The sequence below is a fragment of the Montipora foliosa genome, chromosome 1 (genome assembly GCF_036669935.1).
Source record: "Montipora foliosa isolate CH-2021 chromosome 1, ASM3666993v2, whole genome shotgun sequence".
Classification (NCBI taxonomy): Eukaryota; Metazoa; Cnidaria; class Anthozoa; order Scleractinia; family Acroporidae; genus Montipora; species Montipora foliosa.
Genome location: NC_090869.1, coordinates 20,524,122 through 20,546,621, shown reverse-complemented (window position 1 = coordinate 20,546,621; position 22,500 = coordinate 20,524,122). Strand labels below are relative to the sequence as shown.

Below are 22,500 nucleotides of genomic sequence, written 5' to 3'. Positions count from 1 at the left end.
TCTCTCTCTCTCTCTCTCTCTCTCTCTCTCTCTCTTTTCTTGCTTTATTGCGGTAACTGCTTACTCGCTGCGCGCTTGAACGTACCTCTCTCTTTCTCTTTCTCTCACTCTCTTCTTGCTTTATTGCGGTAACTGCTTCCTCGCTGCGCGCTTGAACGTACCTACTTCAGTTGCATATACCAGGAATCCCTGTTCACCTCCTGATTACTTCGGGTACAACATGTAAACGTCTGAAAAAGTATGGTTGTCGATGAAGGGCACAGCATCCAGGCTTACATGTCCACCCGCTATTTTTCAACCTATTTCTTTGTGAAGTCACTTACTTAAGCACTGTACTATCATTTTCACTGTGTGCGATCGCTCACCAATATAAATGATAGTACAAGTCTTTGGTTTTTTTGTTGTATGATTTATTTTCAATATACACCCTGCTGATCTTGACAGCATTTGCTTTTTTAAAAAGGAAAGGGCTTTAGAGTTATTTGAACGCATGGCCGACATAATGAAAACAGAATCGAAGGGCAAAACGGGGTTTGCAGAAATCAAGGAGGTTGGCACTTCATTACTTAGTGGAATTGCAAATGTGATAGTAGCCTCTGCAAGTTTGGCCAAAGACACAAAGGAAACAGGGATTGCAGGAAACGACACTCAATATGAAGGAGTAAGCATTATTAGAGATATTTAAGGTGTCATTTACGCATAATGCAATATTACAATTTTTCATTTTTTCATGCATTCCACCGAGCAATAGTGAATAGATAAACATTGAGCGCACTGAAACGTGCTTGGGCGATTTTTAACAGAGAATGGTAAAATGAAATCTAAAGAATCTTTTTTGGCAAGAAACCCACATAACCAGACATTTCTAATTCTCGTTGTGCATGGGTCAAGCTAAGTTGTTTCTATCGTTTATTTTATTCGAGATGTCTAATCTTGCTGTTCAAGAGCTCTTAAAAGCTCGTCAACAGCAAAAGCGGCCTTTGTTGCCTCACTTCAGATGCCGGGGTGAAACGCCGCCACCTCCGAAGTCGCAATGTTATGCGAAGTATGAGATGTGCGGTGCCGGCAAAACAAGGGAATCACCTCAAGCTCTGTAATAACACTGGGTTAAGAAACAGCTGAAAATTTAAGGTGTCTCTAAGAAAGGTCTACGAAACAATTGCTTGAAGTTTTCCAGATTAGTGCGAGGATCACTTCTCCCTTAAATCGCTTTTATCGCTACGGAGAATTCTCGTACAATTTCCGTCTTTGTGTTGATACGACTATTTATCAAAATGATGAAGTAAGTTTACCGTAAATATTTAGTTAATTAGTAAAGTTTTTGGGGCAATTTACAGGCATTTATTGTTTCTCTGGACATAAGGGATTATAAAGTTAAAGAGAAAGATAAGAGAGAACTTTGTGACACTTATCAAAATCGATTTGCATGTTATCTTCCACAAAAGGCTTCGAAATATTAATCACAACCCGGGTTGCCGCTGAAGTTATTTCGAACAACCTTGATCACACGTTTAGCCCTCTTCGTGCAACTCTCCGAATCTGATGGAGTCATTTGCGATTTTCTTACTTTCTAATTTCAGGCAAAAAAGCGAACTCTTCATCTTCATAATCTAATTGATGACGTTGGAACTTACATGCTAAGAAAGATTCTCGCTGGCGATGATCCTTCTAAGGCCAACACGCCCAACTGTAACTTAACATTAAAGAAAGTTCTCCTTGAAGAGTTTAACCTTAGTAAAGAAGCCATTTCCAACAACGATGTTAGTTTTACTTTACCAACTCTTGATAAGATGGGGATTGGTTACGAGACCAATGGAACAGAGAAGTATTCATCCATTGATGTAAAGGTACGTTTTCGTGAATTTCTTGACAGGTAGATCCTTGGACCCTTATCAAAAAAACGTCCCTCATTAGTAACGTATGGGTCGGACTATCTTTTGCTATCTTAACAGAGTCGGTGTCGGAGTAATTGAGCAGCCGAACTTCTGGAGCTAATAGACAGTTTTAGCACCGACGACGAGTGCGACTACGAAAACGAGTTTAGCTCGTTCTCGTAGTAGCACTCATTGTCGAAAAAATAAGGTTAAGCATAAATGAAGAGTATAATTAGGCGTAGGCTTTGATTTTATAATGTTATGCTTTGTCATGAAGTTTGGTAACCGACCTTTACAGTGTTTAATATTATTGTTTGTTGTCGATTGATAATATATCATTATCAAATTAATATAGTGTTTGAAATAGTAACTGTCCTGAGCAGCTAGCGATGTGATTGTCAAGTGGTTAGGTGAGGGGTTAAATTAATCAACATTTCCAGGTTCGAATCGTATGTCCATACGCTTGGATTCGTCTTTTCAAACAAATATGACCATTTCCCACAAGTTCCGGAACACGGTGTCCTAAATTAACGATAATAGTCAATTCAGAGCAAATTAGCAATTGTGTATCAGTATCAACTAAATTCGAGGTGGAGGATGGCTGGAAGGTCGAAAGGTGCCACTTCCATAAAAAGGCTTATTTCACTGTAATCTTTTGCATTCCAGATGACTTCCTTCCCCTCAAACCCGTTTACATGGTCAAATACTAGCAAGGAGGTCAAGTCTTTCACAGTCGGCCTCACTCTCAAAAACGAATCACAGAATTCTCTAAACACATCCAACTTCTCTGAAGATGTTAATATATACATCCCACGAGACGCCAGCAAACTGCCAGAGCCTCAAGAGTTCAATTTCATTCCACTTAGGGATAATGAATATATCCAGTACCACACAGTTGAGGTCAATTCAGTAAACTTCTCCGTTCACATCCAGATCTTTCCAGTCAACGAGTCAACAAAAATTAAAGTCTTTATGTTGTATAATGAGAAGCCAACGCTGGACAGCTTTGACTATAATTGGACAATCCCAGATTTCAGCAGCTGTAAAAACGTTTCCACAAATTCTTCTTCTTCGTCGAATTCCACGGCGGGAGCCACAGATCCTGAAGACTGTAAAAGAGATCCATATACCGTTTCCATCAGCAACAGCCTTGTTACCAGAAGCGGCACATACTACTTAGGTAACCACTTTGTACCCAATCCAAACCCTTTGGGGATTAAGCGGTATTTCCATATCATTTAAATGTACGTGAATGCTACATTATATCAATGCAAACAAAGAATCTTAACCCCGGGAGATTTGAATTGAGTGCGACATTGAGTTAGCTAGATTTGGTCTATTATCTTGAATTCCAGTTATGAACGAGCGTAGGTTAGGGTTAGTACACAAAAATTTGGTTTTATCAACGAAGTTGATGATGTAAATTGACCACAGACAGGGATTCTAAAACCTGACGTTTCGAGCTTTAGCCCTTTGTCAGAGCGAATCGAGGAATAATTATTATGGATTGTGTGAAGTTTTTATAGTGGAGTAGGAGCTACACTATTGGTGGTAACATGGCAACGTGAAAAATAGGAAACATTAGTTAAATGAAAAGCGTTCTTTAATACCGTGGGGATTAAGGGTGCCGATTTGGAAGATGAATTTTTGTTCCAGATTCTTGCGGCTTTCCGTGGCCGTAGATAGCCATGTGTAGTTCGGAGTGGTTAGGGAAATTAAAATGACTAGCTACTGGCTTAGATGCATCCTTGTCATTCTTCTCAACATCGCGAAGGTGTTCGCTCCTACTCCACTGTAAAAACTACACACAACCCATGATTTCTCCATTTGCTCTTACGAAGGGCTAACGCACGAAACGTCGGCTTTTAGAATACCTGTACGGTGGTCAATTTACATTATCAACTGCGTTGATAATACCAAATTTTTGTGTACTACTTCCCCACCGACGCAGCACCACAGTTTCTTTAGAAACTACACCCTTTATTCATAGCTTAGGGTTAGGACAGAGGCACATGAACTTGAGGCGTGTAACTTGCAACTTTTTTCCTTGGAACAAATTTAAGGGGGGTGGCACTTAACTACAGAAAGATCATGGTTGCTAAGGAAGCTTTTTAGTCAAAGAGCCCTACAAAAAGGGTTGCATGGGTGGTTCTTTGAAGAAACGTTTCAATGGAAATCTGACATCACTTCAATCAGAGAGCAAGGCGCAACTAGTCCCAGTCCTCTGCCGTGCGTTTCAGTGAAAAACAGGTTAAAATTCCCAGGAAACGAAACGAAGAGACCGTTTTTCACTGGATGGGAACCGTCCCCTCATATTTCGTAAACTGCAGCAGGAAATTTCTATTTGGACAAAAATAGAACTGATATTTCGAAACTTGTATCCAAGAAGGGCTTTATGACGTAATAATTTTTTTGAGAAACAATTTACTTTAAAACCCATGCTAGAGATTTTGTGTTAGAATGTTCTCATACTGTTGCCTTAAAAATTTGTGAAAAACATTGTTAACTCGCTGAGGTTTTAGGCATTTTCTGTTTTGGTCACGTGTTTTACCAAATATGGTTTTGAGTCGAACCATATAAACTAATTAACAATAGACGAATTTCGATATATTAAAATTCAGTCCGAAACAAAAGGCATCATCTCGAGGCTCTGGGGAATAAATATAAGGATTTGTATGAGTTTATTTCCCAGAGCCTCGAGATGATGCCTTTTTTTTCGGACTGAATTTTAATATATCGAAATTGGTCTATTAGAGCCGTAGCCCGCAAGGGCTACGGGTCAATAGCCCATGAGGCGAAGCCGAATGGGCTATTGACAGGTGGCCCTTGAGGGCGAAGGGCCAATCAAAATGTAGGATTTGCATTAGTCCACTAGTTGGGTGACGCTAATGTTAAATAGAACACACTTGGCAAAAAATGAGGAAGGGGTATACAGCAGCGACTTGGTAGTTAAGAGCCACCCCCACCCCTTCCCCCCTTTTTGCTGGGGATTTTATGACACCAATTTTATGCCTAGATATGGACAAAATAAGATCGAAGCTGCAGGCGAGGGAAAATGCTACGTTACATCCAAATAACGAAATTTTCAGACTCAAAAAACCCCAGCTCTGAACCAGAGTTAAACGCCTCAAGGTCATTATCTTCTGGTTCGGATTCAGTATTCGTGGTTCGAATCTCACTTTACCCGCTTCTTCTCGTTTCTTGCCATTTCACATTCAAATTTTAGGTTGCAAAATTTACAAAGGTTAAAAATCATTGACTAAATAAGATAATGACTTAATGACTTTCACAGTCTGACGTATCAGTGACTCATTCAGTCTTTGATGAAATTCCACTCTACGCCCAATAGGACGGGCGTGAGACTAATCTAACTCACCTTCTTTTTCATGCGTCACTGACCTACTCGTCGTAGGGGGAAAGATGCGGCGCGGGTCGTCACTGCAGTAATTAGAGTATTTCATTTAATCCATACTCACCGAAATTCCACATAATAGGACGTTTTCTCAACCAACCACTAGCGTAACAGTAGAGAAATGTACGACTTCTGGTGGACGGACAAAATATGCTAATGAGAGATCTTTTATTTTTCGTCCACCAATATGGTGGCGATGACGTCACGTGAAAACCTCTTATGGCAATGACACAGGCCATGCGAAACGCAGTTTATTCATGATCTTTTCCCCCATTATTATTTTCATGTCAACTTAGCTGTTTACCACAAAAAACCAGAGCCAAAAGAGCAATCGGAAGAAGGATCTCACTCGCCAACAAACTCGCCAAACGCTGCACGAGAACGCAGAGAAATTCCATTAGCTTGTAGAGGGGCGCGTGGTAGGATGAAACGATCATGTGTGCTTATACCGTCGCCACCACCGAAACCAACAACACCGGGTAAAATTCAAGACGGTACCAGAGCAGCTAACGTGGACTTTCAAGGCAATATATTCAACCCCAACGAGACTGAACGTTATAAATTGAGGGTATTTTTGTCCAACTGTTTGTTCTGGGGTGAAAAAAGCGACAACTGGATTAATAAAGGATGCAGGGTAAGCTGGCGTTACATTGCAATTTAAATTCGCAATCTTGGGACGGTGCAGTAATTGAAACAGTCGCAACGTATTTCAAACAGTCCCGCTTCAACAGCACTGAGATATGAGTGCACCACATTTCCTGATTTTTTTAAATTTAGTTTTTGTGCAAGTTTCATTCAGACAACCCGAAAGCCAATAACCTATTGAAAGCTCTCAATGATTTATTTAGCAAACACACTTTCTATATTGTTGCTGGAACCCAGAAAAAATTCGCAGAAGCATTAAGGTGTTGTTAATTTGAACTTCTCGCCCTAACACACTAATTTTTAATTATTAAAATCCTACTACTTATGCCCGCTTCGCACGTAAAAAACCAGTGCTTAAAATAACAATAGCAACTTTATTCATTCAGTTCAATGAAAGGGAAGGATACCAGAGGTTATCCCTGTTGAGGGTAATCTCCCACAGCCGGATGTAATACACTGAGAGTCGATTTTGATGAGGGAGGAGACCGGAGTACAAGGAGAAAAACCCTCGGAATCAGATTGAGATCGACTGAAACTCAGCCCACATACGACTTCGGGGAAGAGTGTTGAACCCGGGTCGCAGAGGTGGAAGGCACGGTTGATAACCACTAAGCCCTCCTGACTTCCCTGTTTTACACTTCCTTTTACTTATCCTTTACAGGTTGGGGAGGAAACTAAGCCTGATCGTATTCACTGCCAGTGCAACCATCTTACCTCGTTCGCCAGCGATTTTTTGGTCGCGCCAAATCCTATTGATTTCGACAAAGTGTTTTCGGCGGATGTTGGTAAAAACCCTGCGGTTATAATAGCAATAAGCTTGTTATTTGGCCTCTACTTCATACTTGTTTTGATTGCACGGCGCTTTGACAAGAAAGACCTTGAAAAGGTGAGATATTGGACCGGTTGTTTGAACAGACTAAGCCGGTGCTTTTCGAAATCGCGTTCGAACTCATTCTCATTTCCACCAATCATAGAACACAAAGGCTTTTCATTGCCAGACAGTGTTGAGAAGGCTTGCGCAGAGGAGACACGTATTTATCTACTTGAAAATGAGCAACTCACCGTAGGCCTAAAAGTTCTGGGGCCCGTTTCTCGAAAGTCCCGAAACTTTACGCACCTTTTTCGGGTGTAACAATTCCCTCTGTATCTCAAGAACGGAGAGGATTTAAGTCGTCAAACTTCACATTCAGTTTACTTTTTGTGATCTTCAATACATGTGAAAAGATCGGCTTTCCTAAACAAGTGGTTGGTAGGTTCACAAATGGCTTTTCGGGCCTGAAAAATTTTCGAGACTTTCGAGAAAAAGGCACCTGCCCCGGATTGCTCGAAGCATGGTTAGCGCTAAGCAGCGTTAAATACCATAGAAACCTAAACGCTTTGATACTTCTTAACAACGGTTAACGCTAACCAGGCTTCGCGTGACCTGAAGAGTAAAACGACAATATAAATCGACGCCTGAGTTGAAATTCGTTTAAAAAACCAGCACATTATGTTTACTATGTCTTTGAAGACTTTGTTTTAAAAAAATGATTACTTTAAGCGGGGACACGAATACGCAAGATTGACGAATATATTCACTGGGTCGATCGAAATCAATATGCGAACTTAATTGATTGATCATTGGTTGACTTAAGGTGACTCCCTAGAAATAGAACTTGTCATAGATTTCCGATGAAACTTCCCACACTGCTGTAACATGTTAAGGAGATGATAAAAATGTAATAAAAAAGGGGGTCACCGAGCTCGTTTTCATGGTAGGACGTTGACGAATACGGCTATTTAAGCCACTTTAACAATTGCCACCCACCCGCGATGTTGGACAAATTTAGCTCGATTTCATAAATGGAATCCATGATATGATGCATAACCTGGTATCATTCTGGGGTTAATTCACGTACATACCTGAAAAATGTATTTGAATACCTTTGTGAGTACTTAACACTCCAAAATAGATTTAAATTGAATGTGGGCTGTTCGATTCCGTAATAGCTCCTTCCATACAATTTTATGAAATTGCCAAAGAACTGGTGATAGATTTTTGCTGATTTTTTTAGTACTCCATGAAGACACCATTCTCAGCAAAAATATGAAATAAAAATGGGGGTCACTGTACTCGTGTAGGAGAAAATAGCCGTTCTTTGACGGTTTAGGCTTGGCATCAATGAAAATCCGCCTTTCTATCAATGTGTGCAGCTAATGCGTGCGCCAATGACGCAGGAAATCATGCGCAGTAGGGTTGGGCAATGCAAAGGGATGACCTTAAGCGTTTCGATTTTTCTTCGACGAGGAGACTTGACATTACGACCCGGGTTTCTTCTTCATCTCAGTAGACTTGCAAGGCCGTATTTCATTCAGGAGAAAGAGGTCACACAAGGACCATGAAGGACGAAAGTGAAGAGTAGAGCACAGAGTTGTCGATGTCGTGGTCTACTGATGTCCATTGTACTTTCAGTACGGAACGGGCCAGCGGTCCTTTGCCGCTAGCTATTGTGGTAACCGTACTGTCTTCATAGAGCGGTTTTCAATTGAGTGTCGAAAGTAATTAGATAATTACTTTGGTTTATGATTACTTCACTCAGTGATTGGTTCAAAGTTCTCTCGCCATTTAATCAACCAATCAGAAGTGAAACCAAAACCAATCCTGGCTCGCGCGTGCACATTTTCCCGCCCTTTGTGTCGGCTACGTGTAATTACTTCGAGTTTTGATTGGTTTGCTGGATTGTTTCCGTCCTTTTTGATTGGCCAAAGTAATTACTTTGGTTTTGGTTTTACGACACTCAATTGAAACTCGCTCTAGACGACGAAACTGCCGGCTTAATAGGAAACTTCAATTGTTCAAACATTATGTTAAACTGTACATTCGATTTGATAATTTTTTTGTTTTTGTCATTGCAGCTTGGTGCCACAGCGATTCGCAACAGGGGTGGGTTTCCATACTTGATAAGTATCCACACTGGGATAAGGCAGAATGCAGGTACAACGAGCAGTGTGTACATAGTGCTATCCGGTGACCACTGGCAAAGTTCCCCGACAGCCCTTGTGGATCACGACCGGAAAGTATTTCAAAGAGGACAAGAGAACAACTTTGTGGTTACTCTCCCTCAAAGCCTTGGAAGCATCACCCACATCAGGATTTGGCATGATAACTGTGGTATGCCATCTTGTTTTGCGTTTTGAATCTTTTATTTCTCTCAATATATTGGGGTTTTTTTTGTTGTTGTTGTTTACCGTTTGGCCTCCTCGCGTTTTTATGAGAGACTGTTACTGTGATATCTGGTGGATTCATTCTTGCAAGATCAAGCCTCCTTTAATACTGTGAAAACGTTACTTAATTTAAGTTTAGCTCTCGTAACTGAGATTTGTTAAGAGCGGTTTTCAATTGAGTGTTGAAAATAATTAGCAAATTGCTTTGGTTTATGATTACTTCACTCAGTGATTGGTTCAAAGTTCTCGCGACACTTTTTCAACCAATCACAAGTGAAACCAAAACCAATCGTGACTCGCGCGTGCACATTTGCCCGCGCTTTGTGTCGGCTACGTGTAATTACGTCGAGTTTTGATTGGTTTACCGGAATTTCTCCGTCCTTTTCACACCAACTAGCCGATAAGGTGCCGTCTTTGAAAAAACCATGCGGTATTTCAAGGAAACAATAATAGATTTCACATAACTTTGATCAGAATAGGGCTAAATATTGGAGGTTCGCTCTCGTACCTGGTTTTCTCTGGCCTTAAGATTTAAAGAAGGGGTTCGAGGTTGACTCTGTGGGGAGCACCTCTGCCCAGAAATGCACTTAATTAAAGACGTCCCTTTCGGTCTAAGCCTTTGCGACCTATTTCCAGCAATGAGGACAGAGACAAGCGTAGCTCAGTTGGTTAATGCGCGGTCTTCTGAGCTGGAGGTCGCCAGTTCGATCCCCGTCTCATTCCATCGACGTCTGTTTCGACTTTCCTCTGATCCGTGAAGCTGTAGCTTTGAATACCCGTAGAACGGAGCATTGACGGAGGAAAGGGGGTAAAAGGAACGCACCGAGGGCCACAAGTTTTACTCTCGTTAAAGTAAGGTCCATTACTTTTACCCAGTTTAAGGTAAGAGTGAAGGTTAGCGTTATTTTTCGCTTATAGGGTAAAAATGAAGTTGTTTATCCTTACTCGTCTTTCTTTCGTAAGTCCCGGTAATTCTTCAGGCCGGAAAACATGCCATCCGCATTTTTCAAAATACTGGTCTTTTATTATGTTTTCAAGATAACCAAAAGCAAAATTATTGTGAAATCAGTGACCGAAAGCCTCTCCCTTCTTCATAGGGAATTGCGACACCCGAATTCGAAACGATTCTGGACTCTCCGGGAAACGGCCCCCCCGGACTCAGAGACCTATGCGGTTGCATTTGGAGTGTGGTTTTTCGCTGTCTTCCGGGAAATTTATTTCTGGTTCTAAGTACTGATTGTAACCAAAATTTCCAAAAATCATTGAAATGTGTTGTCCTGTTTTGGAGTTAAACATTTAGGAGAGACTCGACAAAAGGATTTCCACACGGAAAGGAAATTAAAGAGCCTACGTTTTTTTTTTTTTTAGTTCTTTTTATTTTATTTTTCCGTGACTTACTAAAGGTGGATAATTTCCTAAACCAAGACTAGTCTTCTCTTTTACTATTTTTCATTGGTTCATAGGAAATAATGCGTCTTGGTATCTCAGCCGAATTTCTGTGGCTGACCTGAGCACAGAGAAGCGCTGGTATTTTATATGTGAGCGTTGGCTCGCTGTTGAAGAGGATGATGGAAGAGTGGAGCGGGTACTTCCGGTCGCAAGTGACAAAGAGTTGACTCATTTCCAGCACTTGTTCGTCAGCAAGACTGTGAGAGAACTTGGTGACGGACATCTGTGGTTTTCGGTTATAACACGCCCTCCGACCAGTCCGTTCACGAGAGTTCAAAGAATTTCCTGTTGCCTCTCCCTCCTGTGCCTCACGATGTTGACAAATGCCTTGTTTTACCGGTTTGGAGAAACGGAGAAGTCGATGATGATGTCAGTTGGGTCATTTCAGTTCGATCTAAGAACATTTTTCATTGGTATGCAAGCAAGTCTCATTATCTTTCCAGTAAACTTAGTCTTGGTTCAAATCTTCCGTAGCGTACGACCCAAAAAACCCAAGCAGAATATGGATCACGAGGCGAATAAGAGCACAATTAGTTTTGTAGACATCAATAGATGCCCCTCCAAAGGGTCGCTTCAAAATGTGTCAAGGAAAAAATGTTTTGTCCGGAAACAAGACGACGAAAAACCTAACATCGAACAGGATGGTAAAGCCAAGAAGAAGAAGAAAGGTCTTCCACATTGCTTTGTGTACTTTGCCTGGTCTCTTTGTTTTCTGGCGTCTGTTACCGGCGCTGTCTTCACGGTGTTTTACAGTTTAAACTGGGGACCTGAAATATCAAATAAATGGCTTATTGCATTCCTAACGTCATTTGTGGAATCGATACTGGTCATCCAGCCTGTTAAGGTGGTCCTTGTTTCTCTTTTATTCGCGCTGATTATCAGAAAACCACTGGACTCAAACGAAGATCCAATGGAAAAGAAAGAACTCAAAGAAACTGCTGATGGTAATGAGACAGGCGATGATATAATGGCCGATTATGAAGAAGACACTGGGAGCTATGGGTAATTTATACTTAACCTCGGTGGCTATGAATGTAATTTTCTTGAGGTTCATTTTTGAATCCTTACGTAGAAATTTGTGGTCCAGATCGGTTCATTTGATCATCTGTAGTGATTACTCAAAGTACTCCCGGTGGTTCTATTTTTTATGGAAACTTAAGAGAAAATTGTTTTATTTGCCTGTTTGCAGGCGGTGGTTTCTGTATTTCTAGCGCCAGTCGCGATATTGGACAGGTTAGCGGATGATCTGGTTCAAGTGACGAACAAGGAAGAGGGGAAGAGGGAAAATACTAACTCCCTTCCCCCCTTCCCCCATGCATCTCCGTTTCCTCGTTGACTGATGTTGCAACACATCGCATTTTCGAGACTTTAAACCTCTTTGATGATGAAAGCTTTAGATTTTTACTTCAGAGACTCAAATAAAATTAAGTGTGGTAACACATTGTCATTCTTTTCAATCCACAGCCCCCCTGATGACGATTTCTTGAAGTCTGCTCGAGAACAGCGGCTGAAGGAAGTGCGCATGTCAGAAATTCTCAAAGAAATCTCTGCGTATTTTTTGTTCGTGTTTGTGCTTGTAGTTGTTGCCTACGGTAACAGAGATCCCAACGCGTACCTCTTGAGCAAAAATCTTCGCGACATATTTGTTGAAGTGGACGACACTGGTGTTGACCTGGCCGATGTATGTTTAAGATTTATCTCTCTAAACACTGATCATGCGTGTGGGGGTCCCCCTAGCGCCAGACAACGCTGTTTAAAAAGACGTCAGTGTTTGTTAACATTGATATTTTGATATTTGATGTTTTTTTAACGTGATAATGCTTTTTGTGACATGTTTTCATTTTCCCGCGTTACCTTGCTTGGCAGGTTACACTAAAGAATGGTGAAGTGAAAAAGGAACGGCTTCCACTTTAACAGCTTGACCTTGTTTTAATACACCGTTGCAAAGGGCACTAGAAGGACCTTCATTAGAACACAGGCATTGATTGTCTTCAAATCCCGTTTTAACTTCCGGTTTGAATTTGTTTCCGGTTGTCCCGGATTCAACTTTTTGTTTCTCGTGCAGCCGTTCGTCACCCCTGTAAAACCACAGACCACCCTGATTTCCTCTTTTTTTCTCTTTTAATGCAGTTTGACATTACGGACAGGGGAAACAAGGGACCGACAAATGTTGAAAGCTAATTTTTAAATCAGAAAATTTTGAATTTTAGAATATTTTTCTTTGCGACAGAAGAAAAACTCGAAAATAATGTTTTAAGTATTCCTTTATCAGGTTCTTTCTGACATTCAAAATGTCCGATATTGCTTTTCTAAGGGCGTACATGATTAAATCAGTTTCTTTGCTATTCTTCTCAGGCCTCTGACGTGGACCTGTTTTTTCATTGGAGCCGAGAGACACTTATTCCAAATTTGTATCCAGGAGCCCTGTACAACAACAAAACAGACAAATACACCGGGTTTATCGATGACAGATACAATTACCTGGTTGGAATCTCCAGGTTTCGGCAGGCGCGCGTGAAGAAAGGTGTGATTTCTGGTTCACAAAAGACGTGTAAATGTTTGCTTCAGAAATATTTTTGACCAACCCTGTGCACATTTATCCCACCCAGAAAAGTTTTGGTTTAGCGGTTTCGTTTATTGACTAGGGTTCTAAGGAAGACGCTTTCTCTTTCGTTTCCACTGATATTTTAAACAGGGCATTAACTAGGATTGGCACCTCCTTGCTCTCAGATTATTAGATTTCTCTGAGTCGTTTTATCCAAGCAGATAAAAACCCTTGAGCGAGTGCCAACTGAAAACTCGTCACACCCAGAGTGACACCTTCAAGAATAAATCTGGAGTGTTGTACCTCTGTATGTCATATGTCTCGATCATTTAAGTCTCAAATGTCTTCACTTAATTTCTTGATTTTTTCCCTTGTTGATAGATTCCTGCGTTACTGCGGAGGCGTTCAGAGGCATTTATAACGAATGTTTTGCCGAATACTCCGTATTCAATGAAGACAAAGGTGATTATGGCATGGGATGGACGTATCTGAACAAAACGTTTCCCACTTACTCTAGGCGGAGAAGAAGCGTAGAAGAGCAATTTGCCTTTAGGAACAAAAGCAAACACGAGACTCTCCGACAGTTTGGAAACTCCCACCGGGTTCGTTTTCGCAGAGCAATTGTACCCGTGTACTCATCCACTTCCGGTCGTCAGCAAAGGAAAAAGCAACTTCCCGGTAACCAACCAAAAATTTATTACGTGTTAGATACCGCTGTCCTCCCTGATGGTTCGATCATTTCCTGCCCTACCAGGTGGTTGCATCGGAGCGCGCTAGAACTCCGGGGTTTCCCCTTTGTGGGGTATATGACCCTGTATGGCGGAGGCGGGTACCCTGCAGATTTGGGATATGATTACCCGACGGCAATGACAGTCATTGCGGATCTTCATTCTCACAACTGGGTTGATCGAAGGACGCGTTCTGTATTTGTTGAGTTCACGGTCTATAACGCCAATGTCAACCTCTTTGGCATTGCGTATCTATTCGTGGAGTTTCTTCCGACGGGTGGCGCCTTCCCTTACGTTCATTTTGCAGCGTCGAGGCTTTACAGTTTTGTCGGACCTTTTAGTAGTTTTATCTTGGCTTGCCAGATCTTAATGGTCTTGTTCATGTTCTACTTCATGTACCGCGAGGGAAAAGCCATATACAAGCAGCGTAAGGCCTACTTCCACGGGTTCTTTAACTGGATGGAGGTATTGTTCATTAATCTGATCAAGAGAAATTTAAGGTTACAGAGGGCAAAGTAGACATAGTCTGATGCTACTTTGATTTGTACGAAATTGAATGCTGTAAAATCCTTACTGGTGGCTTTTAATATCACGCTGATTGATATAAGATTATCGCTTAAAACAAAATGGCGTTCTCCTGCACATAATCTCTCACAGCCCGCTTGCTAATCCCGCGTAAATTAATAAAGGTGCGAAACCGATAAACTATTTGCAACATTACAAATGTAGCTTAGGAAGTAACAGTTCAAAGAGCCAACGTTTCCACAATCCTGTCAGAGTGTCTTTCATCGGGGGTTGATCCAAAGTTATTTTTTCTTATCTTTTTTATTACTTAAACTTACATGTCCACTACAACAAATTAAAACTTACAAAATGCAATGCATTATGTTTACATCACAACATTTTGACTTACATCAATATATTTTACCTATAATTTTAAGAAGATTACGACATTTTTTTAATTTAGAAGACATGTTTCGATGTTACGAACATCATCGTCAGTTACAAAATATTTGGAAAAACCGTTAGCACTATATAACAACCAGGCGAAACATGCATAATTAATTAATTATGATTAAGTGACAAAAATTGAGAACATATTTGAGTGAGTTTCGAAGTTTGCAACATTTTGCAACTCACTCAAATATGTTATCAATTTTTGTCACTTAATCATAATTAATTATGCATGTTTCGCCTGGTTGTTATAAAGTCCAAACGGTTTTTCCGAAATTTTGTAACTGACGATGATGTTCGTAACATCGAAACATGTCTTATGAATTTAAAAACATCGTAATCTTCTTAAAAGTCACGATTTGCTTTCTGCAAATGATTTACCTATACGTTTTTAAACAAAGGAAAAAATTAATTAAATTAAGTTAAATAAAGGTAGTGCTGTTGTGCTGGCTACTTAAACCTCAATTTTTGTAAGGGGACCAGGACCAAGTCAACAAATTGATGACAAGAAAAACTTGAAAGGCTCCCATTTCTTCTGACTACTAGAGCTGATTTTTTTTCCTATTCTATTGATGCGTTTGAGATAGTGAGAAAAAATAGAGTAGATTTTTGGGGGCGTTCTTTCAGCTTACACCGCCAAATGTAGTAGCATGTAAGTAAAAATTAATCTGTAGTTTGCATTCTGAGTTATCAAGTTTTAAGCCCAGAGCTGTACCGATTTGTAAGATTCTTTCTTTGGCGGCAACGTTGCATAATTGCAGCCACGAGGACAGATTGATCGAGAAGAACTGAATTTTTGGACATTCCCAGAACACTGTACCAACCAATGTTTCTGCCTCTAGTTGACAGAAGGTGCAATTCTCGCTCTGCAAAAGTCCAATTTGTTTAGAAATTTATCAGTTGATAGTCTGCTATGTAAAAATTTTTAATTGACGGCTATTAGTTTTGGTTGATCCAAAGTTATCGAAAGGGTCCTTTTAAATGCTATCAGAAACTCATAAGGGTTGAAACGTGTAACGGCCCCTTGTGTTCTGGGAAACAAGCTTCTGAATATTCGATTTGCTAAGTACCATATTTGGAAGAACAAGAGAGAAACATTCAACCAATCAGTTCGCAAGAACACCGTGACGCAATACCACCAATGTTCTCGCGTGAAATTAACTGGAGCGAGGGGTTTCCAAATATGGTACTTAGCACTGAATATTCGGAAGCTCTGAACGCGCGTTACACGTTTCAACCCTGATGGGTTTCTGATGCTATCAATTTGCTAAAGAAGAATAGGATGCGCTCATCAAAGTACATAGGTTTAAGTGGCAGCATATAAAAGGACCTTTGCGATATCTTTGGATCACCACTGATCTATCGTTTGCCATAACGGGTTATTTTTAGATTCATATTTCCTGCCTGGAGCGTCTGCGCATGCGACGTGTAACGGGTAGGATTGCTCGTGGGTTTGCCGTAAAGAAGGCAATACGTGGCAAGAAAGCCGTTCTAACAACAGATGGTTTTAGGACGTCTGTCTCACGCTCATATTCTCATGCGAAGATCTCCTTGTATTTTCATCACATCCCTTTGTAATTCCCATTTCAGGTAATCACGGTGATCGGTGAATTCTCAATGGTAATACTGTACGCTACGCGTTGGTGGCAAGTCGACAAAAACCTCATAGCTCTGCGTCACAACCCTAAGGACTTCGTCAGCTTTCAGTACGCTGGTGCAGCCGATGAGGCTCTAAGCATCATCATGGGACTCCTCGTTTTTCTGGTGACAATACGCTTCCTAAAGCTCTTCCGCTTTAACAAGCGCATGTCACTGATAGGATCCACCATCAAAAACTGCGCCAAACCACTCATGTCATTCTTCGTGAGTTTTATGCTGATGTTTATAGCTTACGCAATCCTTGCGTTTCTTGTGTTCGGTGTCAGCAACGAGAACTTCAAGACCTTTCTTATGACGTTTGAAACGCAAACCAGCATCATCCTGGGTGACTTTGATTACAGAAATATCGAGGAAACAAATCGTGTACTTGGTCCATGGTACTTCTTCACCTTCATGTACTTCAGCGTGTTCTACTTGCTCAACATGTTTATGGCCATCATCAATGACGCCTTCACTGATGTGAAGGCATCTAACGATAAGCAACAGAATGAGTATGAGATGGTAGAGTTCATTTTATCCAAATTCAAAGAAGGCTTCGGTTTGAATCGGAATCGGATCGGAACCGGCAAAAGCCAATTCGACAGTACCTCGGCCTCGGGATTCCCTTCCTCTCCACCGTTCGGGCCGTCCGATTACAAGTTCCCTGGCAACGAAGATGATTCGGTTGATTCGGTTTATTCGGTCTCGCAATGTGGTCGGCCGAGCCTCAGCTGCTCTGTGTACTCCGGAAAGGGTGTTCTCCGCGCAATGGCTTCGTTAAAGAAGAATTTGGACCAATTGACATCCTTAGTGGAAAGAGGCACCCAAAACGAAGAAGAGTATGCTGAATTTTGGGTCAAATTGCTTGACACCGTTGAAAAGGAAGACGACAGGTTTAAAACAGCCAAACGTTTCAGTGTTCAGTGATACCGTTTTACGAAAATCAGTCAAAAAACATGGGACAGGGGACTTTAGAGAGTTAAAATCCAAAAACTTCCCGTGGGAACATGGCCCCGGACCCCCTAGAAACTTTTAGTTGTTTTAGAAACCGGTCATTATTTATCCTAGATCCGCCCCTGGAGCTCGCCTGTAGAGATTACATTTGTGTTTTCAATGAACTTCGTGATGTGTTCATACCAAGTAGACTTCTATTTCGATAAAAAAATAAAATTAAAATAAAAGGTGAATTTAAGAGCAGTGTAACAACAAAAAGACAATATTTAGCTCTTGTGAGATGTTAGCAGGCTAAGAACTTCATTCCATGATACCCAACTGAAACTTTGGTCCAACAAAACGAGAGAAAAAACAGCAAAACACCTAAATTAAGCCTTAAAAAGGATTAGGTTTAGGATTAGTGCCGGGAGTTTGTTTTCGCCTTCATATGTCAGATATGTGGCTATTGCCATACGTATCACTTGTTTTAATTAAATAACCAAAGTGAATACTTGTTTTCGTAAATTTGTTTAATCGTGAGGAAACGTTTGTGGAACTTTTGCATAGTAACGTTTTTCGTCTATGTCCAGGCTAAGTCGTCTAGTCTCGTCTACACTCTCGATATCAATTTCAAGGGACTCGTCGACTTTGAAACCCCCTTAGACGGTTTACTTCTTATATATAGTTCGATGATCGTAAGCGGGATTGTGGTGTTTCGTTGGTATTTTCAATTTCGCCTGTCGGTTGTCCAATTTCTGTACTTTCCTATTCATCTTGGATCACTTCTCAACCTACTATGTACTTCAAAACCCCTAAAATTATGTTATTTTTTACGTTAGACGTATAGTTTTATTATCGGTTTTTTTAGAAGTTCTATTTGGTTTTCAAGGAAACATTTTATTGCGCTTACAATGAGACTCCTAGCTGGGAAAGTTACAAAAGAAACAAGAGACTGGCTTTTTTTTGCAAATTTAATGAATTCCACTTCAAATTCGAAAAAAATAAACAAACACTGAGACAAAATCTTACAATTTTTTTATGGAAACATTACATTTCCTGGAGACCAATTGAATGATCTTTGGTTTTATGAGCCAAAGAAAATGAACTAACTTTATTGGGTAAAAACACAATTACTGGTAAACCAGTACAAATGTAGTTCACATTTGAGCTATTTTTAAAAACATTCAAGCAAACTTGGAAACCAATAATGGTCCTTTTAGGCTTCCAGCTCATCTTAAACACCAACCTTGCTAAATTACTGAAAATTCATCGTTTCTATAGTTTCCCTTATTTCTTATTCACACAAAGGCATTGGCATATTTTTGAGTCTGTGTGTTCTGTTATATACATGCCAAATTTTTAATTCATCCATAAACTGTTACAGTTAAGTTCTATCGGTGAGCCTCTTTTTTCAGTTGTTTTTTTTGTTTTTAATTTAGGGAGCCTCTTTTTGTACTGTGCAAACGTTTCTTATATTATCTGCAGGAAATTATGATGTACTTGCCAGCTTACTGTGCGTCCAGAAAATACATGAAACTAATCTTGTTTCCTGGGTTTCTCTTCTGAAGAGAGACTGGGAATGAGTTCCCACACCCACCCTTATTTAATAAAGATCATGGGAAACCTACAAAGGAAGGGGAGAAAAATTAATGAAGCCATACTTTATTAAGTAATGTATGAAGCTAGACTGAGTTTCTAGGAGGAAAAGAGGGTGACAAACCAGAAAACCTTCTGTGGAAGGGCAACACTGATATTTTGCAGAACAAGAAAGTGAAATAAGGTATGAGCTCCTTTGGAGTAGTTTTAGGTCAGTCTAACAAGACATTGGTCCAATCAAAATGAACCACAATTATGGTGATGTCATCACGAAACATTCTCACGTCAGGGGATGGGATGCTCAGACTTGTGCTGACAGAAACATGATCTTCACCACCCAATGATTCCCTGATGAGAAATGAAGCAGAATTTGCCAGGTCATAAGGGTATTTCTGCATGGGATCTTCAGCAGGTGTCTGTTCCTTAAAAGTGATGTTGTAACCTTGGTAATGCCGTTTTATATTATCCCTCACACACTCCACAGCTTCCTGGTTACTCATCATATCCCATAAGCCATCAGTGGCTAGGATTAAAAACTTATGGGAAGGCTGCAGTTGGTATGATGTCACTTCTGGTTCTGCAGTCAGGTAAGGTGGGGTCAAAAATTCTTTAGTTTGAGAGAGTGGTGTCAGTCCTCGCTCTTTAATGATCTCCTCCTGCTTGTTCTTACTCCACTTAAACCGAACGTCTCCAAATGCTCTTAGGGGTGCAAGACGTCCAAGAAGTCTATCATTTCTAAGGCATGTAGTTGCTTCTTGGGCTGGATGTTCATTCAATACACGCTGTACCTCTCGTGGGTTGCCTGTAAAGAAAGGATGACCTATGAGATCAGTTCATAAGGAACTTATCAGATTCTTTTTTTCATGCAAGTGCTGTCAAAATTGCCACATTTTGGTGATGGCATCTCTTCTAGACTAGTTTGTTTGTTCTATTCATCTGAGATCATTTGTGTAATATTGTTTCTTTTTAGTAATACTCTGCAATTTCCATCAGCGCAATAGCCTGTGAAAAAACAAAACCCTGCACAAGACAGAACTGAATTTTTGCGATCAGGCTTGTTTTTCTTTTACACAACTTGCATCTGTGTCTGCATTATGAAATTTCTTCAATGAATAGAGCTGACAGTGGAACCAAAGCAATGTATGGGGACAATCACACATTTACAACTTTTTTGCTTGAATGGCTTATTTTTCTTGTGCCACTCTGTGAATGTCCTTGCATTGACCTGTGCATCTATTTTTGCATCTCTACTGTGGACATTCCCTTAGAACACCACTTACTTGCTGTATGGTCATTGGATAACTGAAGAGCAGTCCATAGCCCGTCCTCGCTCTGGGTACCCAGCACAGCACGGCAGTCTCCACAGTTTGCAATTGTCAGTTCTGTTCCCTTTATGAGTGCAACTAGAGCACATGCCCCAGACAAAGCTGATTGGAATCTAAGTGCATAGGTTTCTTCATCTCCTCCTCTGGACAAAATCTCGTGGCTTAAGTCATCATCCAATCTGAGAAATGCTTTTGAAATAGCCTTCATTGTGTGAAAGATTTGGTCCTCTTTTGCCTCAATAAACCCAGCGTGGTGGGCATGTGATTCCAGTAGGTGAGTGACGGTTGGAGGATCTAGTGCCATCCTTTCATGTCTCCTCTGTATTTTACTCTGCTCCAGAAAGAAGGCTTTTAAATTTTCATAACAAACTGGATCCTGACGAAAATAGTAATTGTGGGAGTTGTTCAGCTGAAGTAAATGTTTGGAGGAAAAGTAACTTGTCATCTCTGAGCCCAAAAGAATTTCTTGGGGCAGAAGTGCCGTGCCTATGTAGTCTGGCAGACGCTGAGATACATTATGTGCACAGCTGTCCCCACCATGGCCGTCCAAAACTCCAAATAAAAAGGCATTCCTGTCATAGAGAAGTCTAGTAACAAATCTACGATCCTCTGTGGGATTATTAGATGGCAAATGATTCGACTCATACTTGCCAACGATTCCTTGCTGTACACTATCTTCGCATTCATGCATTGTGATCAGTCCCCTGACTTCCTCATCCGACATCATCCACGGCTCTTTGTACCTCTGGCGAATTTTCATTCCCCAGTGCAAGTTTGAGTGATCGGAACAAGCTGGAGGCGAATTCAAAGACGGAGATAATATCGCCAAGCTACCGGCGTTTGAGAATCTACGATAAGCAAAAAGGCATGGATTGTTTTTAACCAAAGCAGAGTTACGTTTTCCGATGTTGTCTTCCATAAATGTTCGCCTAAGAAACGGCAGTAGCCATCTGTGTTGTGCAAGTCTTGCTACGTTTCGATGCTGTTTCACTGTGATGGTTCTTGCTCCAAACAAACAAGCCATTCTTGCGAATAATAACTTCCTTAAGTCTTGAAAAAACGACGTGATCCACTTTACCATAACGAAGAATCGAAACCGACGAAGAACATTTAAATTATACTCCGCGATATGCTCAATTAAGCATGAAGCTGTCAACTACAACTAGAGCACCACCAAGTCCCAAAGACTTTTCATCATAAGCGTACATGGTAACTTTCTCAAGGGATACAAGCTTGGTGTCTACATATCATGTAGTCTTTACAAGACTGATTGAAATCAAAGTGGTCCTCATCAAAGCAGCCATATTGTTTGTTCCCAGTCTTTTTGGTCGCGAGGACGCGCGGTCAACCCACGGACGGGGAGGTCGGGACGGAAGTACATTTTCGGAGAAACTGCCTTAAGGACGTTCGCGCTAATTGTTTGTGCGCAACGTTACTGCGCAGGTAACGCGACTGTAATATGTCACGCATTACTTCGAGCATTAGTGAAGTTGAGGTTTTAAAACCTTTGCAAAAACCGTGGACGATAAGTCTTGCACAGCGTTGGATCAGAGAAGATCGTGATCAGTCAAAATTGATTTAAAATATTTATGAAAGTCAAGTAGACTACTGCACGACTGATATTCGCGAGGTTTTATCAGTCGTGCACTAATCTACTTGACTTTCATACAAATTTTTCAAGCATCAGTTAAAATAACATGGCGACAAAAACGCCGAGGAAAAAATTCCAGGCCGGCAAAAGAATGGCACATTTATTTCCAAATCATCATGAAACTTCTGAGAAGTGAGCGGGAGGATGGAAAAGCTCTGGAAAAGGTAGCTGATCGAGTAGACCAGCGGCTGAAAGTTTGGAAAACTCGAGGACGAACCGTTGCGTAAATTTAATGGGGCTGTTTCTTTTTAATGTTTTTATTACCCTACGAACTTAAGTTCAAAGTGAATGCATGTTTTTAAAGTTCTTTTCCTTTACTTTCGTGAAAATTGAGCAGTATTTTCGTCCTCGTCCGCTTGAATAGTGCGGACCTGCGTGGAAACAATCAGCGATTGAATTCACACTCCAGAGGATGAGCATGACGGCAATGGAGAGATATTATACGAAACACCAACCAAATGTAAATGACCCCTGCTTAAAACTTCGTTGCTATGCTCGAGAAAGGTTTTTTTTTCGGTAAAAACCTTTCATCTCTTAAACGATCGA

At 40.7% G+C, this 22,500-nt stretch overlaps 2 protein-coding genes across 3 annotated transcripts in view; one reads left to right on the top strand and one right to left on the bottom strand.

The window, feature by feature from the left end:
* LOC137992578 (polycystin-1-like protein 2) overlaps positions 1–17,891 on the top strand; it is a 59,307-nt gene extending 41,416 nt beyond the window's left edge. For both annotated transcript variants that reach the window (XM_068837992.1, XM_068837983.1), the window contains 11 exons: positions 464–661; positions 1,581–1,847; positions 2,541–3,054; positions 5,583–5,920; positions 6,593–6,817; positions 8,827–9,082; positions 10,599–11,586; positions 12,049–12,265; positions 12,940–13,108; positions 13,511–14,322; positions 16,402–17,891. In XM_068837992.1, coding sequence (XP_068694093.1) covers positions 464–661; positions 1,581–1,847; positions 2,541–3,054; positions 5,583–5,920; positions 6,593–6,817; positions 8,827–9,082; positions 10,599–11,586; positions 12,049–12,265; positions 12,940–13,108; positions 13,511–14,322; positions 16,402–17,376 — 4,959 coding nt within the window. In that variant the 3' untranslated portion in view covers positions 17,377–17,891. The remainder of the gene's footprint in view (positions 1–463; positions 662–1,580; positions 1,848–2,540; positions 3,055–5,582; positions 5,921–6,592; positions 6,818–8,826; positions 9,083–10,598; positions 11,587–12,048; positions 12,266–12,939; positions 13,109–13,510; positions 14,323–16,401) is intronic.
* Positions 17,892–18,449: 558 nt separating this feature from the next.
* LOC137992588 (pyruvate dehydrogenase [acetyl-transferring]-phosphatase 1, mitochondrial-like) lies at positions 18,450–21,611 on the bottom strand. Its single transcript, XM_068838001.1, has 2 exons — positions 20,259–21,611; positions 18,450–19,780 (listed from the first exon to the last, which is right to left on the bottom strand). The coding sequence occupies exons 1-2, from the start codon at positions 21,382–21,384 to the stop codon at positions 19,191–19,193; spliced, it is 1,716 nt and encodes a 571-aa protein (XP_068694102.1). The 5' UTR covers positions 21,385–21,611; the 3' UTR covers positions 18,450–19,190.
* Positions 21,612–22,500: the final 889 nt, after the last annotated feature.